Raw genomic sequence first — 17,754 nt, forward strand, 5'->3', positions numbered from 1 at the left:
AAAAAAAAAAAAAAAAAAAAAAAAAAAAAAAAAAAAAAAAAAAAAAAAAAAAAAAAAAAAAAAAAAAAAAAAAAAAAAAAAAAAAAAAAAAAAAAGATTTTTCCTATTCTAAGCCTAATGAGCAAAGAATAAATAGTGACCATTTGCGTTGATGACAGGCTGTGGAGCACACGGCTCGGCTTTTCGAAAAGAGCCGCCGGGAATTTTGATCCCTAATCCCTAATCCCTCCCCCTTTTTCTTCATTTCTAATTTCCACTAATTCCACATAAATTTAGAATTTAACCAAACATTATTAAATCCATAAATTCCACATTTACATATTAGCCCCTTTCATTTTTAATGAAATCCCGGATTTTCCGAAAACGTCGTCGTCATGTACTCTCTCACCTCCCTCGCTACAACGCCCCTCATCGCTTCCCAGAATCCCGCCGGCATACTCTCCCTCCTGCTGTCGGACTCCACCGCCACGTCACCTCCCGCATCCATTCCCGGAGTGGCCAGAGTTAGCTCGGTCAATGGGTCGTCATTGACGCCCACCAACGAACCCCCACCCACGTCCGAAGTGCGATTACCGGCGGATTTTCTGTCGTTTCTGACTCGGCGTTTGAGAGTGGAATTCCAGTGGTTTTTGACGGCATTATCGGTTCGCCCAGGGAGGAGGCGAGCAATGGTGGCCCACCGGTTGCCGTAGCGGGCATGGGCAGCGATGATGGCGTCATCCTCCGCCTGGGAGAAAGGGTGGTGCTCGACGCCGGGACAGAGCTGGTTACACCAACGGAGCCGGCAGGATTTTCCAGAGCGGCCCTTTACGTATCTACTAATTAAAGACCAATTTCTAGGGCCATAGCGCTCGACAAGTCGGGTCAGGACCCGATCCTCTTCGGCGCTCCATGGGCCTTTGATTTTATCAGGGACGGCGGAGTTAACCGGCGAGGGCTTGCCGGAGTGAGAGGAATCGGAGGAAGAGGAGTCGGAGGTGGAAGAGGAATAAGAGGAATTTTGAATGTCCATCGGCGGAGTGAGGAAAACGAGTACGGAAATATGGCAAAGGGAGAGCACAGAGAGAAGCAATGCAATGTGTTGGGGATTTATATACCAACAACAATGAGAAGGTTACTTCTCGGAAAGTGGCTTTTTGTAAGGTTGGTGGGCGGGCAACCAATTTGACCCGACCCGTTACTGTTTCGGGTTTTTTTCTTTTCTTTTTCTTTTTCTTTTTCTTTTTCTTTTTCTTTTTTTAACACAAAATTAATTTTCTAGATTCCTCTTTAATCTCCACTTCATTCATGCTTCTCAATCAAGGATTTAAAGAGATAAATGGAAAGGAGACGCGTTTTAATTTTAGAATATACACTTTTCTTTACTCCTCAATCAAATTCTACAAACTTAAATTATAAGTTTGTTCCTAAACCTTATTTTAAATAATAGATTCCCAAATTAAATTCATTTATTGCCAAATAAATATGATATGATTATATGTTTTTCTCTAGAATAGAGTGAATTATACTCTTCCATCATATAATAATTAAAAATATAATATAAAATTATATTAGATTTTACGGGTCGGGTCAACATGATTTCTTCATATCATCACAATCTAGCAAAGGTCTTGTGTGAAATGAATAAAAAGAAAGCAAATATTTGCCACGTCATTATATACATATAAAATATTAAATCCATGTGTGCAGTTTAATGTTTACAAATTTTTAATTGAAATTTAAAGTACATGTAGCAACCTATGTGCTTGTAGACGACAATGGGTCAAAGACTAGGTGGATGTCCCATGAATGCCGGTTTCATGGATTCAATTATTTTTAGAATTTTGGATTATTGCATTACAATTAATAGTTTATTATGTATACATGTTGTAATATAATAAATATTTTTTCTTGCTTACAAATTATTAATTAAATAATGTTAGAAAGAAACTCATAAATAAGCAGTAGAGATATATTAGTAGCAGTAGAAGGGAGAATAATTATTAGATTATTAAACAACATGTTGCACCTTAATTAAAGCTTCTAATTAACTTTATTGGACAAGAAATCGGCGAAATATAAAATAGACTATGATCATAAGTTATTATTAAGTGTGTTCCATTTCATGTGGAGGAATTAAGCACATGACAGTGAGCCCAAACTTGTTTAACCAGAATTTTTAAATAAATAAATTCAAACGGCAAAGTGGGTCCGTGCCTTTTTGACTGATTTGGCCCAATGCAGCCAATCAAGGAGCGTCACTATGTTTAATCAACGGCTGAGATTTACCTTGCTTTCAACGTTAAAATATCATATCACATCACATGTAGATTACATTAAATTAAATATTAAATTGCACTTTTTAATTTTTGTTGATTTCAATTTTTATTTATTTGGTTTAATGATTATTGCATTGCCATCAATAAGTTTAGGGGAAAATTATTAACCATGCAAGTTTCATAATGTTTTTAATTTTTTATTTCATTTAAATCATCGAAAACTAAAATTTTAAAAAATGAAAGAAAATAATTAAAGACTAAATGTAAAACTATGCCGTGAAAAGCTAAGACGACTATTTGTTTGTTTTCGTAATTTTTAATTTTGTGATAAATAAGTTACTGGATAAGAGGGCCCTTCTACAGCCTGTAAGAATCTCACGTGATTCGAGCTGCCCTTATTTGGTAGAAGGGTGTAGAGAGTGACAAACAACGACCAAAACTACGAATGAAATGTAAATGTAACGCACCTAGGGGATTATTTATCTATTGGCGTCATGCACAAAGGGGAGCCATGATTGTATTGGAGGGTGCCAGGTGGCAATATTTATGGCGTGACTGTGAGCAACCTTTAGCGGGAATCGGTTGGGCAGTTACACATACAGCTGGCTCCAAACGGATGAGAACAGAAGGTTTCACCGACTCGGGGATGAGCAGCGATTTTCAAACCCAGCTGTGACCGAATCCGCTGAATGGTCTGTTTGTCCTCAGACAGTGTTTAATTTTTTATTCTGTGTAGACTCTTGGACCGTTTCGTGCGTACACCACTTTGATGTCTTTCCATGATTGGAATCATTGAGCCGTTGGATCCATTGGGCCCACTGCGTTCCCCTCCATTGTTCGAGCCGGTCCCACTAGCTCGCATCATACCGCGTCCAAGTTGGTGATTTGTCCCACTCCTGTGGGCTCCAGACGATGTTTCATTTACTTGATGAAGATGGGCTCGCACGGGCTGCTCCAACGAGCCGAGAAGCCCAATTGTAATGGGCCATGCAAATGTGGGCCCATATTCGTCCCCGCTAGCTTGATATTTTGGTTTTGGAAGGAAAAACATTTTTGTTTCATTTTTTTTTTTTTAATCAGAGATTTTAAAAATAACAAAAGGACGGAATAAATAAATAGAATAGTAAAGAAAAAATGTGGGGTGAGAATAGGACAAGAAGGGAGACAAAGTAATTGAAGGGTGACACCATTTTACGTACTCTAGGGGCCACGTATACAGGTTTAAATTATAGCTTCATTTTCTCACCTTTCATTTTTTTTTTTTTTTATTGTTAAATTATAAACTTTATTAATTTCCTATTAAATTGATGAAGATATTATATTATCGATAAAGATTTAAAGATCTTAAGGTTCAATTAAAAAAAAAATTAAAATATAAATATAGAAACTTGAAAAGGAATTTAGCCTATATAAAATTATTTGACCAATTATTGACTTCATAACCTCATGAGTATTATATAAATAGTCTCATCATTATATCATGATTGGAAGGATTAAAAAACATAAAATATTCTGTTTGGTGCCAATTTGAATATACATATAACTGCTGAAGATTTGAGTTGCATCGAGCTTCAAACATTCAACTCAAATTAGTAATATTCATTTGAAATAACCCTTATAGCAAATTTATTTCCCAGAAAAAAGAAAAAGAAAAACCCTTACATGTGGAAAGAATTCCAATTTTTCTTTAGAAATGGCTATAAAAATATTTATATTTATAGAGAGGGAAGAAAAAAAATGTATTCTATTGAGATCTGACGAAGAAAATACTCAACTCGGGGCCGGGCGCCCCATCGGGATTAATCATATACAAAGCTTCCGAATCTTTGGATCCGACAACCCTCTCAAATCTGGCCCTCATGTACGTCAATTCCCCGTCTAAATTATCCTTCTCCGACGCCGGAGACGGCAGAACTCCGGCGCCCATGGAAACCCCTCTCAAGTGCTGCATGACATGAAGCTCATCATCGGATATTTGTTTCCGTCTAATGGAGTATCCAATTTTCCTTCCGTTGCAATAAACCGCCCACACGAATTCCTCCATTAGCTTCTTCTTGTGGGTCTTCGTCTCGCTCTCCAGCGCAATCCTCAGAATGTCCGACGCCATTTCCTTGTTCAGCGCCGCCGTGTGCATCGGCAATTCGATTATGAATATGGGAAGGCAATGAGGGTCCTCCTGAATCGCCAAGCTCACTCTGCCCTTACGGTACCCGAAGATTGTGCCCGTCGTGGCGTGGTCTTTCAAAAGGGGCTTTCTGGGTCGGCCCAGGAGAGCTACCATTTTGCAGCCGGAGCTCAACATCGGGAACAACTTGAACATTTTGAGAAGTCCTCCTCCTCCGCCGCCGCCGCCGGAAGAGGAGGATTTGGGGCGTTTGGAGGTGTGGCGGAGGAGGGAGAGGAAGACAGACTTGTCCATGAATGGGCTGGAGTGAAGAGATGGCATAATTAAATGGGTTATTTGTATTGAATTTGGGGGTTTTTGATTATTAAGAGAGGGGAAATGGGGGAAGGCATAAATAGGGGGCGGTTGGGGTATGGGGAAGTTGGCTGTTGGTCATTTTGGTTGGGCTTCTGTGTGTCATTTGGAATCTTGCGAGTGGGAAAGGGAAAAAGGGGAATTCAAACAACGGACTCACTCAACTAAACAGATATGATAGAGTTTGTGTAATAAAATACATATATTTTATAACGCCTAAAGGGTTGATGTTGACTGACTTTGGCGACTAAAAAAAGAGCGGAATTCAATGCTCGATAGCATAAGAGGTGGTCCAAACCTAATCTAACCCAACCAACCTACTCAAACAACTTAAAAACTTGACACGATTTGAAAGAAGAAAAGGGTGGACTTTGTAGAGAAACGACTAGGAGAGGTAGCCTATAAACTCAATAGAGGTTGCCCTCTGCACGAGTGCAAGAGTTGTTTGTAATCTTCGTATATAGCAAGAGACGAACTAATATATTTATTTATATATTAGTTTGATATGATTTTTTGGGATATATATTATTAAAGGAAAAGTAAATTGATTAAAAGAAGAAAAATGGGGGCAGTGGGAAATGTTGGGCATGTGCTTCTCTGATGATTAGGTTTTGAATGAACATCATGAATTGCTTTTTATGCTTTTTGGGGGAAAGAAAATAGTGATAATAATTGAGGTGCAGCTCATATTCCCATGCAAATTTCTCTTCCTTTCTTCCTTTTCTTCCCTTTTCTTCCTTTTCTTCCTTTTCTTCCTTTTCCTCTGTCAGATCGTAGTCTTATCCCAAACTAAAAAAAGAGCTACTTTAGTCACGTAACTAAATAAATAAATAAATATTTTTCAAAAAATTGAAGTGAATTACAATCATCTTTTCCTTATAATTAATGTACAAAAATCTAACAAGAATATTTATAATAAATAATAATGGGCCTCCCTTCTCCCCCTTTGTGGTGCAACCCAGGTCTTGTAATAAATTGTTGGTCTACTCACCAACACTGACATCTTACTTAATCTTCTTTATTTAGTCCGATGGATTGGATATACTGTTCGCTAATTTGAACCCAAACCAAATCGAATCAAACTAAAATTTTCCATTTTGGGTCGGTTTATTTTTTTCTTCATATTATTGTTATTATGATAATGTGAATGGTTTTGGTTTTGGAGTCGCTTTCATAAGGGTTGACCATATCGACTTGGAGGGACTATTTGAGTGCCCGAGACAAGAGAAAGGGGTTTTCATGTAAAGTAAATTTATGGTTAAATTATTGTAGATTTGTGATGTGACTCTTGACTCTTTCGTTGTAATTCTCTATTTCTCTGCCTTTCATTGCTTCCTGTTCAAGAATGAGCCGACGACTCATAGGCAGTAGCTTGGTTAAGGAAATCCAGTGAGTCTTCATAGAGCAATTGTCACTGTTTATGGACTCGAACTTGGGTGATCTATCTATGATCATAATGAAACTTGGGTGAAACTAAGTGGAGGTCCTATCCTTGTCTTCTACCACCAAACTTCTTTAATGCTCAACACCCTATTCATTTTATCTACTAAGTTCATCTGAATTTTCAATCTAACAAGTTAGGGCCTACGTGTTTGTGTAAATCAATCTCTACGTATTTATTTTAGTGTCGGAAGTTTAGGATAGGGGAGAAATATATAAATTCTCGACAAGAAAAAAGATGAATATTCCAGTTCTATCGACATGTGTGTTTAATATGATAGAAAAAGCTCGTGGTATCATCCATATGTCTAAAGATGTCAGATAAAATTGAAAGCGGATCTCCTAATAATAATAATAATTACAAAATATATATATAGTTTCTTGAAGGGTAATTAAGTTACCAAATTTATGGGTACAAATTACACCATCCAACCACTGAATCAAATGGGTTTATTTGCTATGCCTAACAAATCTTTTTGTTTGGCTATGCATTTCTATAGTACAAACAAGTCCAATAATTGAAGAAACTGATGAGATGACAGCAAAGTTGGGATTTTTATTTTAGATTTGAAATTTATTGTACTCCTTTTACAATTCTATTAAGAGAACGTGGTAGGTTCCAGAACATGTTTACATTAATACTTAATTTAATAATCCTAATCCTTATTTGATATTTAAACCTTAGTTATCATAAATTCAAAAGCATATAATATAAAAAATAAAAAAAAATAATAAAAGAATGGAAATAATGGGGTTATGATTTGATAATTGGGGATGGGGGTGGGTTCTGTTGCATATGATTAGGCTATAGATATTGGAACATTCGCAAATGGCTACATAAAAAAGGCAACTCATTATTTTATTTCCAAAATTATGTTCCACTTTTCCTCTCTTCTTTTGTTGACGTGGCTCCTTATCCTAAATATTTACCTCTTAATTATTTTCTTGGAATTTTATGCTATTAAAATTACAAAATATTTAAAATTTCCCGTTTAAATGAGATATGAGGGAGGGAGTGAGGAACATTTCCCGTTAGATAAATGGGGTCAAAGATGGAATTATATTCCCCGTCTTTTATCCCGCCCAATTTCCTATCATACCTTGCTTAATATAAATATATTTCTAACACATTAAAATTATATGCATATATATTTTTTACTATATTAAAAGAATTAATTAATTAATTTTGAAACAAATTTTAATATTTCAACCAAATACAATTTTTTAATTATTAAAGGTCATGTTGTATTAAAAATTGAATTTTCTAATATATATATGTCTTCTTGGAAATTATATTGGTCTATTAGATTGTTTTTTTTTTTAATTTTTTTTTTTTTTACATTTTTTTAATAAAAATTCTATTGAAAAATACAAGTTTTAAAATATATATTTTAAAGAATAATATACCGTTAAAAGAATAATAAATGGAAAATTTTCGTGAAATTAGAGAATGAAATAAGTGACGAGGATTACAATCTCGACTACCCGTGGACATCTAGGTTTATAGGTAATTTTCTATATTTATTTATTTATTATTATTTTTTATTTTTATTATGAAGCTTTCAAAATATTCCATTTGATATTTAGGTCATTTATTTCAGTGGGCCGGAGGTAATACTATTGGGCTTCGAAGAAATAAAATGAAAATGGGCCTGAAAGCCCACAAGTTAATCTGAGAAGCGTATTTCGCAAGCGATTCGCTCTAAAAATTCATGCGTAGTCCAAAATCGAAGCTGAGAACTAGTCCAACATAAAAACGATTGATTTTTAGTCAATAATGTGTAATTATGGAGCAGCATTTACAATTTAGAGTAATTTAATAATTTAACAAATTTAATAAATATTAAAATATTACGTATAAATTCATTCCCGCCTGCTCGGTTTGCTGGTTTACCCTTCGTTCATGGTTGCATCGTCTCCTGGTTAGAGTTCTTTTCCACTTTCTCAGTTTCTATTCTTTTGCCCTACTGTTCTTTTTCTACTAGGGTTTTGCTATTGTCTGGTTCTTCGCGTTTTATGGCATTCTGAGGCAATGGTGCGTGACTGCGTGTTGAATCTTCTGCTTTGTGTTTTGATTTTCGATTTACTTATACGCTCGTTCGCGCCATTTTTATTTCTCAGCATTTCTCTAGGGTTTGGAGTAGGATTTCATCGTTGCTATCATGACTCAATGTGATACTCACCATTCGAGTGGTACGGTTTTCTTCCCGTCAATTTACTGTTACTCGATGTCGTATATCTTGAACTGATGGTATTTATATTATTTATTTACTGATGATTTGAGATCAGAGGAGTATCGGAGTATAAGATTTTCATATTGTTTCGACATCTTCGCTGATAAGACTGACTTGGTATTTTTGAATCATATGCATTCGCAACAGAGGTATTAGGCTAAAATCCTTGATTGTTTTAACCATACGCGCTACTAATCAGAAAAGATGAGAAGTCAATCATTATCTTCGGAAACTGAAGACAGTCTTTACATTGCTTACATTTCGTACAACAGTTCAGAAATGCCAACTTCTTTATGTGTTTTTTAGTTTTTTTCTTGAATTTTATATGATTATTAGAACAGTTCTACTAACGCCGAGATACATGTATGGTGTCCGAATTCTGCTCTTTCACTTACCAACTAGGATTGGTCATAACTATATGTGCTTTAATAAAATTGTGGTGCTCTCGGCGTGGTATGTGATAAGAAATCTGTGTGATTTTAGATTCTAAAAGTCATGGACAAGAGGTGCTTCTGAATGAAGTGTATTGTGTAAAATTGCTTGGTTAATTAAATGGCACAATGCATGCTTCTAGTATGGCACTGAAATTACTTTGCCAATCGAGTAGTGATACATGTTATCCATTCCCAACTAACTTCATCTGTATTTTTTTTCTCTTTGTCGTCTCTTTTCCCCCTCTTTGATCAATTTGTAGGCCTATTTATGTGTGACAGTGTAGAATCTCTTATATGCCTACTGAAAAGTCTTGGAGACATCCATTAAATTTTTAAAGGCAAATTTTTAAAGGCTATTTATCTTTTAAGGTAATTAAACGTAAACACCGGTGGGTTTTGAGAACTCTTTTCTTTCTTACTTCAATTGTATTTAAATGTAAACGCAATGCCCTAGTAACTCCGATTAGAAGTTTGAAAGGCTGATGTGTCAACTGTGTGGAGTATGTCGTTTGGATTATAGTTTCTTGCCCTCTTATCTCTTACTTAAATTGTTTGGTAAATTTGATATTTGTTTAAGCTTTGGATAATGGGTTTCCCCATTCAGCTTGGGGTGTGTGACTTGAGTCACTTGGCCGTATCAGTGCTGAGCTCCAAGATGGGAAGCCAATAATATGTGTTACGGGTCGTGACGTGATTACCCTTTAAAGGCCAGCAGATTTGCGTGTTCAAATTTTAATTTCTGTTCAATTGGTCAATAATCATCCTTCCGGCGGAAGTGCTTTTGGGTATTCAATTCAACAATGTTTGGTAAGTTTCCTAAGCTTGCATGTCATTTTCATTATTTAATATGCATCATTATCAGTTCAACGACGGAGGTGGGAGTCCCTTGCTTGGATTTGGCAGGTGCGTTTCATGCTGAAATGTTTTAGTTTACTAATCTTTTAACATAAAACATGTAAATTAAATAATAGTAGTTGAAATTAATTTGAAACTTAGTTGGCAATTAGAACTTTTTTAATGATTTGTAACTATACTATCAAACATATTTTGGCCAATTGTTTATATTGAAATCTAACTTCTAAATTTGCTACTACTTTAAACATAAAATACAACCCTATATTTTTTATACAAGTGTTTTGGTTTCGGTCTTATCTCTAGTGTGGTGGCAAGTGGCGGCAAGTGGTCACGTGCAAAACTTGTTTTGAGCCAAGCATGCCAATTTGGCTGGTTGCCAGTATAAAAGTCCAAATTTCTTTTGTAGCTGCTGTGAGGTGGTTTCGTTGCCAGGGGAAATTTTTTAACATTAAATACCCATTTCTCCCCTTTATGATTTAATGCATCATCAAATAATATCTTATTTCTTTTTTATGATCTTTAAACTATTTTTAAATAATGTTAAGAATTAAGACAGAAAGAGAAAATTTTCCAAGCAGACTATAGTGCTAACAATCTTCCCAGTGTCCACTTAATTAACTTTTGACAGCTCGGAAAGAGAGGGGAGAAAGACAATTGTCCTTTATTAGAAAAATGTTTAAAAAAAAAAAAAAGATTTCGTAGTTCGGAAGTGTTACCTTCTGCGTAGGAATAATACTATTTCTTTTCCAGCTTTGAAGCATGCAATTCGAGGACAAAAAAAAGGGACCCGAAATTTTAACTTCCCATAAAATCGAGGCGCCAAACAACGATGTTTAAGGTAAAGTGAAACGGAGGTCGGTAGCTACTCTCATCTAGCTCCTCATCGCACCGATACTGACTGTATCGTCGGTCTCGGGAATCATAAGCGTTCACTCTGAAGAGCTAAGGACAATGGCTTCCTCTGTCTCATCTTCAGTTAGCAAGGAAGTCCCAGAAGTAGTTGACCAACTGGAAAAAATCACTGCACCCTATGGCTCATGGAAGTCCCCAATCACCGCTGATGTTGTGTCCGGCGCCTCCAAGCGAATCGGAGGTACTGCTGTTGATGACTCTGGTCGCCTTATCTGGCTTGAATCACGGCCCTCTGAATCTGGGTATGGACTTTGCCTGTTGCTTTACCTATGTTTTGTTTCTAATAAGACCTTACGTTGTTTCTTCTTCTTCTTCTTCTTTTTTTTTTTTTTTTTTTTTTTTTTTTTTTTTTTTTTTNCTGGTTATAAAATCAGCTTCGCTTTCAAATTCCAATGGCCTGGTTCTATTTGTTCTAGTTACTCGACAATTAGTTTTAAGTGAAAATTAATTTTCAATCGGACGTGTTAAATTGGTTTAGGCGTGAAGTTCTCGTCAAGGAGCCGGAGAAGCTGGGTGATGAGCCTATTGATATTACTCCAAAGGAGTTTTCAGTTCGGACCACTGCACAGGAGTACGGCGGTGGTGCTTTCATGATATCTGGGGATACTATAGTCTTCTCCAATTTCGAGGATCAGAGACTATATAAGCAATCCATTAACCCCAGTAGTAGCCGTAATGTTACCATTTCTTAAAATTCATTGATGAATTTTGGAACCTTGAAAACTGAAAATTTCCAGTTTCTTATTTCTCATAGTTAGCGTTTACTCTGATGCCAGACTCTTCTCCTCGACCTCTCACTCCAGATTATGGTGAACCGTTAGTCAGTTATGCTGATGGAGTATTTGATTTACGTTTCAATCGTTATATTGCCGTACGGGAAGGTAGGTATTAGTGTGTGCTTATGTTAACAATTGGGGCCTGTGTGATAGATTATATTACATATCTGTCTTTTCGTTCTTTCCTTTGATAAGAATTACTCCTTACCATTTTTGGAAGATTTATTTATATGTTAAAAATTTACTTCAATCTGGGTAGATCGGCGCAATAACAGCTCAAGTCCAACCACGACAATTGTATCTATAGGACTCGAAGAGAAGGCTATAGAAGGTAAAAGAGGATCCATACCGTGTAATATAAAATAAAGCTAGCTGCTAATTATGTTTGTTACTATGAGAAAAGGACACTTAAATGTAGGTGTTTTCTGAGGTGGGTTTTTTGCTCATGAATTTTGCATCTTGTTTGAACATAATTCTCAGATCCGGAGGTACTTGTAGAGGGAAGTGACTTTTATGCTTTTCCTCGAGTGGATCCCAAAGGGAAACGGATTGCATGGATCCAATGGTATCACCCTAACATGCCATGGGATAAATCAGAGCTCTGGGTTGGTTACCTTTCTGAGAATGGGTGAGTTCATGTTTGTAAGTAACTCCCTACAAATATTCGTTTCTTACTCTCTTGACGTCTTTGCTTCAAGTATGAAAGTTTTCTTCATTCCAATGTCATGGTACAACTGTTGTACATGACCTACTTTTTATTCTACTCTGCAGCAAAATCAACAAACGTGTCTGTGTTGCTGGTTGTGATCCAGAGCTAGTGGAGTCACCTACTGAGCCTAAGTGGTCCTCTGAGGGTGCTTTTTTTATGCCATTCAATTAATGAACTGTTTCATCACCCAGTTTCCATCACATGCTCAAAGTTATAACACGAATGTCTGAACATCAATTTGTTCTTTTTGTTTCATTGCACTGAGATGGGGCTTCTCCTCGCTTGGCTATTTTTGTTTTCAAAAGGATGCTCTCTCGTTTATCATGGTGTTACATGTAGTTTATTTCGTTATCAGCCTCTACTGGGCATGTTTTCTACTTTGCTGTTTATAAACTTTCTATATTGACAAAACTCAATTTGCTGCATCTTTAGAGACAGGTAACACTTACTTCATCTGATTCGAACGTGCAGGAGAACTTTTTTTTGTTACCGATAGGAAAAGTGGGTTCTGGAATCTATACAAATGGGTAGGCTTTCTTTTTTAGTTCTTGCTTCAGTGATATGCTTTTTTTTTTTTTTTTTACCACTAATTCTCTGTTTCTTTAAAATACATTTTGAACATGATTCTCTACAATCTTGCCACAAGGACCCAAGAATTACTATGTACTCGTATTCAACAAACTTGGTGCCATTGTGTCAGCATAATGACAATCAATTATTCATAATTTTGTTGATTATATTTTGCTAATAAGCGAGATTCTAACACACATTAATTATATAAGGTCTTAGTGATCTTTGTAACTCAGCTTTTTTTTCCCTTGTCTTGTTATGGGAACTAGTTCGAGGCAGATAATGAGGTGTCTCCAGTTTATTCTTTGAATGCGGAGTTTTCACGTCCACTATGGGTTTTTGGCATAAACTCTTATGGTTTCTTACCTGGCCATCAAGGAGAAAACTATATTCTCTGCAGCTATAGGTAACCAAAAACTTCGGTGACTACCTTGTATTTTTCATGTTCTGTGCGCATGAAGTAATAATTTTTCTCACCAAGGCCATGTTTTTCCATTGCATTTAGGCAGCATGGGAGGTCATATCTTGGACTCGTGGGTGATACACAAAGCTCGCCATCTCTGCTTGATATTCCCTTTTCAGATATTGATAATATTGTACTAACACAATCAGCTCTTCAGTTCTCATGAAAATCCATTTTGCTTGTGAGTTGTATGCCATTAGTTTATACGAGGAGCATCTTTTACCTTTGCAGACAATTGGGAAACATTGTTTTTATGTGGAGGGAGCGTCAGCCTTTCATCCACCATCAATTGCTAGGGTAATCTTGCTAGTATTTCTTTTTCCTTTTTTATCCTATGATTTTGCGTATCTTGTCAACTGTTTTTCCTTGTTTAGGTTACTCTAGAAGAGAAAAACTTGAAAGTAGTTGAGTTCACCATTATTTGGTCATCATCGCCTGATATTTTGACGTATAAGTCATACTTCAGCACTCCTAGGTTAATTGAATTTGCAACAGAAGTGCCTGGTGAAAAGGCTTATGCCTATTTTTATCCACCATTCAATCCCCTTTACCATTCTTGTGAGGACGAGAAGCCTCCATTGTTGCTGGAAAGCCATGGTATGTTCCGTACAGCCTAAACTTAACCTTGTTAGCAAAATAATGATGTGAATTTGTTCTTGTCATTATAATAAAAAAACAGAACTTTTCTCAATAGGTGCATATCACAATGTATTCAGGATCGTTCTAGATGATGCAGTCATCATCAAAACAATTGTGTGAGAATTATTCCAACAATACAAAGAACATTGGATTAGTTCCTTTTTTTTTTTCTTTGTTTTTCTTTTTAAATTATTTCTGAAGAAATGTATTTAGTTCTAGGTTCTGCGGAAAAATATTGGCCATTGATATCTTGACAAAGGAGTGTATAAATTAGAAGCAGCATAACTAATGCCCTATAAGATTTCTCTTTTTCTGTCCTAGATTTGTACTTTGGTTGCCAGCGCTTTTTAATTTTCATAGTTATTATCTCCTTGTTTATGTAGTTTATGTATGTGTTATTACAGGAGGCCCGACAGATGAATCACGTGGAATATTAAATCTAAGAATCCAGTATTGGACTAGTCGAGGATGGGCTTTTGTCAACGTTAACTATGGAGGAAGCTCTGGTATGCATTATCATTTCACAGAAGTTTTTTGAGTTTTAATGGATAAAGTCTAATAGTGTCGATACAATAGTAGAATTTTCTCATTGCAATGCCTTAATTACGTGTCTTTAATGTCACTTTTCAGCTTTTGGCCTATTTACTATACATGCATGATATGAAGTGATTTTGGATTGTTTGTTAGTCTCACTAAAGTTTTCATTTAGATAATCTTGAAGCAGTTGTGCATTTGTTTTCTATGAATTATATGGTGAGCATCGTACCTCTTGTTTTCATTTTATCTGCGTTAATCATCAATTTGGGGTGCTATTTGTCCTATGTTCTATCTTGTGGCTTGTTTGGTTTATTGAAGAATGAAGGTGCTTTTTTTTATTTAAGCTTACTGTTTCCTGAGGTTTTATTTCTTTACCAAAGGTTACGGGAGGGACTATCGGGAAAGGCTTTTGAGGAAGTGGGGAATTGTTGATGTCAATGACTGTTGCAGCTGTGCAAAATATTTGGTGACTATCTTTCGACATCTATTTTCTTCGGATTTTGGAGGTTCTGATCAATTCTTAATAACATGTTTAAAGTATTATACTGGCTACTTATTTGTGTAGGTTGATTCAGGAGCAGTTGATGCAGAACGATTATGCATTGCTGGGGAATCTGCTGGGGGATACACTACCCTAGCTGCTCTTGCTTTCAGAGATACATTCAAGGCAGGAGCTTCCTTGTATGGTGTGAGTGTTCAATCATTTTCTTGATTCTAAAGCATTACCATTATAAATTGTCTCGAAGCATAGCTGCTTTTAATTGATGTTCTTATTGTGTCACAAATAGTGCATCTCTTTGTGAAGGAACTGGATTCATTTTACTATATGTAATACCCTTTTCTTTTGAATGCTCGACATGAAGAAGAAAAGATCATAGTTATGTATGACGTTGTATTTAAATTGGAATAATTTTACAATTTTTTTAAACAATTGCTAGTGTCCTAGCCTAGCCAATTTATGCACACTTGTCAGCCATGGGACATCTTAAGTAGGTGACCATTGTAGTTTAAACTATTACTTAAAAGACATTTGGGTTTTCAAACTTGCCCCTTAGATCGTTGTGCCTACTCGGTATAATTTGTAATTATCACTTTTTAAAAGCCATAGACAAGATATAATGGATTCATTACATTCATTTCACTGAAGTTGAAAACTAATTGCAATGGATGCATTATATGCTCTTAAGTTTTATTATGCGCGGCTATTAATTTTCAATCTATTTCCATTGTTTAGGTTTTGCTTACGAAGCTGACCATCTTTCTTTTTGCAACTAAAAAGGACTACTTTAAATCAGGCTATTGATTCTCCTTTCAGCCACTCATAGTTTCCTTCTTTTTTAAATATTAAATACCATCCTTTTCTAGTTCAAGACCCTAAGGCACTTAATGTAGTGATTAGGCTACACCAGCAGTTCTTTGTTCAAATGAAACATGACAGTTGAAAATTTGATGTCTATGTCTAATATGATGATCGTTGATACGTAACCATTTATTTTTGTTGTTTGGAACAGATAGCTGACTTGCGCATGTTGAGTGCAGACATGCACAAATTTGAATCTCATTATATTGATAATCTTGTCGGTGAGTTTGGAAAACATAGAGTAGGATCTGAATTTGAGTTCTTTAGACCCCATAACTACATTTTAGTGTCTGATGATTCAACTTTCTGGATTGCAGGAGGTGAAAGAGATTATTATGAAAGGTCGCCAATTAATTTTGTGGAAAAATTCTATTGTCCAATAATTTTATTCCAGGGATTGGATGACAAAGTAAGCCTACTAGAAGTAAGTAAGTTTGGAATATTTTGCTTTCCCTTCTCTAACTCAAATAATGTTCAGGTTGTGCCTCCTATTCAAGCTCGTAAGATCTACGAAGCATTGAAAGAGAAGGGCATGCCTGTTGCTTTAATTGAATACGAAGGAGAACAACACGGCTTTCGCAAGGTACATTTATCCATCTTGGAAGTCAGTTTGGAATATTTATTTCATCAAGGAAATTACACGCTAAATCTGAGCTCTTGCACAGGCGGAGAACATAAAATTTACGTTGGAACAACAAATGCTGTTCTTTGCACGATTGGTCGGACGCTTTGAAGTTGCTGATTAGATCAGTCCAATCGAATTTGACAACTTTGGTTAGTATAAATAAAAGTGCATATGACTCTTATAGTCACCTCTTCCTTACAAGCCTCCTGGATCGGTTTTAACTTCAGTGTTGTGCTACGTAATGCGCTTTATTAAATAAAAGTACAAGTTGCTGCAGAAACATCCTTTTTAACTTCTGCAAATATATGGCTGCCATTATCTTTTTACCCTTGCTTAGATGCCAGGACATCCCAGGCGATTTCATGGCAGTGTGAGTTTTGAGTGCTCAATGTCCCCAAATGATTTGATCATGCCATCACTTCTCCAACCGATATCAAATGGTCCTTTGGTCACTGGTACTTCATTTTAAACTGCATTCCGTCAATATAGATAATCGTTTGTTTCCTCAACTTTTTACTATAGTATTCAAATTTCTAAATAAACATTTTAATTCACAGATTTTTAAAATTACTATTTTTTTTTTTGTAATTTTGAAAAAACAAAACTTAAGTTTCCATTTAGTTAACGATTGTGAATTAGTTCATCCCTTGATATCTCACCACTCTACGTTTCAAAGTTTCAAATTAAAAATCTCACACTCAAATTTCATAGGAATATTGATAACAAATTGTAAATGGGTCTCAAGGCCCACTAGGTACGGCCCAGACTATTGAATCGTAGAGAGTCCGCCAATCTTGTTGGCTGGCTTTTACTTTTTCCCCAGGGTTTCCGATAGGGTTTTATTCTTGCCTGTTCCTCTGGACTACTTTTCATTCCATGGTTCACCCAAGCGACTTCCTGGTATTGCTGTCGTTGACAATGATCCCTCGATTCTTATTCGGATGAGGATGTCCTTTCCTTGGCTCTTGGACTACATCCTATGATTGAATTGTTAAAATTGATTGTTGTTCCCTAATTCAGGTTTTTAGGTAAACAATTTGTAGTGATTATAAGTTTAAAATGCTGCGTACTGCAATTCTGTTTAAGATGGTTCAAACATGAGAGCCTTTGTAAAATAATTAGAAAAGCCTTAAATTCAGATGGTGAACATATTGTTAATCAGTCTGCACTCTTATATGCCAACTGATGGCATGAATGTCCTGATCTTAGTTCACTTATTTGCTTACTGCTCTTTAGACAATGAATGAAAAACTCAATTGAGTTCTTCCCACTGGATAAAAAAATTCAAATATATTGTTGAAACTCAATATTGAAAGAGATTTTTAGAATAAAGAATTAACTGTTTCAACACAAAATTAGGGTATTTTTTAATTTTTTAAAAAAGTTGAGAGTTTAAAAGTATTTTTTTTTTTTTTTTTTTTTTTTTTTTTTTTTTTTTTTTTTTTTTTTTTTTTTTTTTTNAA

General features: G+C 35.6%; 3 protein-coding genes across 5 annotated transcripts; 1 reads left to right on the forward strand and 2 right to left on the reverse strand.

Moving 5' to 3' along the window:
* Window positions 1–76: 76 nt before the first annotated feature.
* Window positions 77–1,069, reverse strand: LOC111797571 (transcription factor MYB73-like). The gene has a single exon (XM_023680617.1). It carries the CDS (start codon window positions 1,010–1,012, stop codon window positions 338–340), a length of 675 nt encoding a protein of 224 aa, XP_023536385.1. The 5' UTR covers window positions 1,013–1,069; the 3' UTR covers window positions 77–337.
* A 2,787-nt stretch (window positions 1,070–3,856) lies between these two features.
* Window positions 3,857–5,024, reverse strand: LOC111797327 (protein MIZU-KUSSEI 1). Its single transcript, XM_023680306.1, has one exon. It carries the CDS (start codon window positions 4,702–4,704, stop codon window positions 4,003–4,005), a length of 702 nt encoding a protein of 233 aa, XP_023536074.1. The 5' UTR covers window positions 4,705–5,024; the 3' UTR covers window positions 3,857–4,002.
* A 3,059-nt stretch (window positions 5,025–8,083) lies between these two features.
* Window positions 8,084–17,452, forward strand: LOC111797161. 3 transcript variants are annotated; one of them, XR_002815485.1, is made up of 23 exons: window positions 8,084–8,099; window positions 8,299–8,370; window positions 9,450–9,748; window positions 10,451–10,854; window positions 11,091–11,284; window positions 11,389–11,493; window positions 11,648–11,719; window positions 11,869–12,016; window positions 12,160–12,242; window positions 12,569–12,624; window positions 12,937–13,073; window positions 13,173–13,263; window positions 13,362–13,427; window positions 13,505–13,727; window positions 14,174–14,275; window positions 14,687–14,772; window positions 14,872–14,994; window positions 15,818–15,887; window positions 15,984–16,075; window positions 16,145–16,249; window positions 16,332–16,440; window positions 16,636–16,746; window positions 17,115–17,452. XR_002815485.1 is itself a non-coding variant. In XM_023680092.1 (22 exons), the coding sequence occupies exons 4-21, from the start codon at window positions 10,652–10,654 to the stop codon at window positions 16,410–16,412; spliced, it is 2,037 nt and encodes a 678-aa protein (XP_023535860.1). In that variant the 5' UTR covers window positions 8,084–8,099; window positions 8,299–8,370; window positions 9,450–9,748; window positions 10,451–10,651; the 3' UTR covers window positions 16,413–16,440; window positions 16,636–16,800. The 3 variants fall into 3 exon arrangements, 2 of the variants coding, with proteins under 2 accessions (XP_023535860.1, XP_023535859.1); XM_023680092.1 differs by lacking the exon at window positions 17,115–17,452 and having other exon boundaries at window positions 16,636–16,800; XM_023680091.1 differs by lacking the exons at window positions 16,636–16,746; window positions 17,115–17,452 and having other exon boundaries at window positions 16,332–16,571.
* The last annotated feature ends 302 nt before the right edge of the window (window positions 17,453–17,754 follow it).

This window comes from Cucurbita pepo, chromosome LG06 (genome assembly GCF_002806865.2).
Source record: "Cucurbita pepo subsp. pepo cultivar mu-cu-16 chromosome LG06, ASM280686v2, whole genome shotgun sequence".
Lineage (NCBI taxonomy): Eukaryota > Viridiplantae > Streptophyta > Magnoliopsida > Cucurbitales > Cucurbitaceae > Cucurbita > Cucurbita pepo.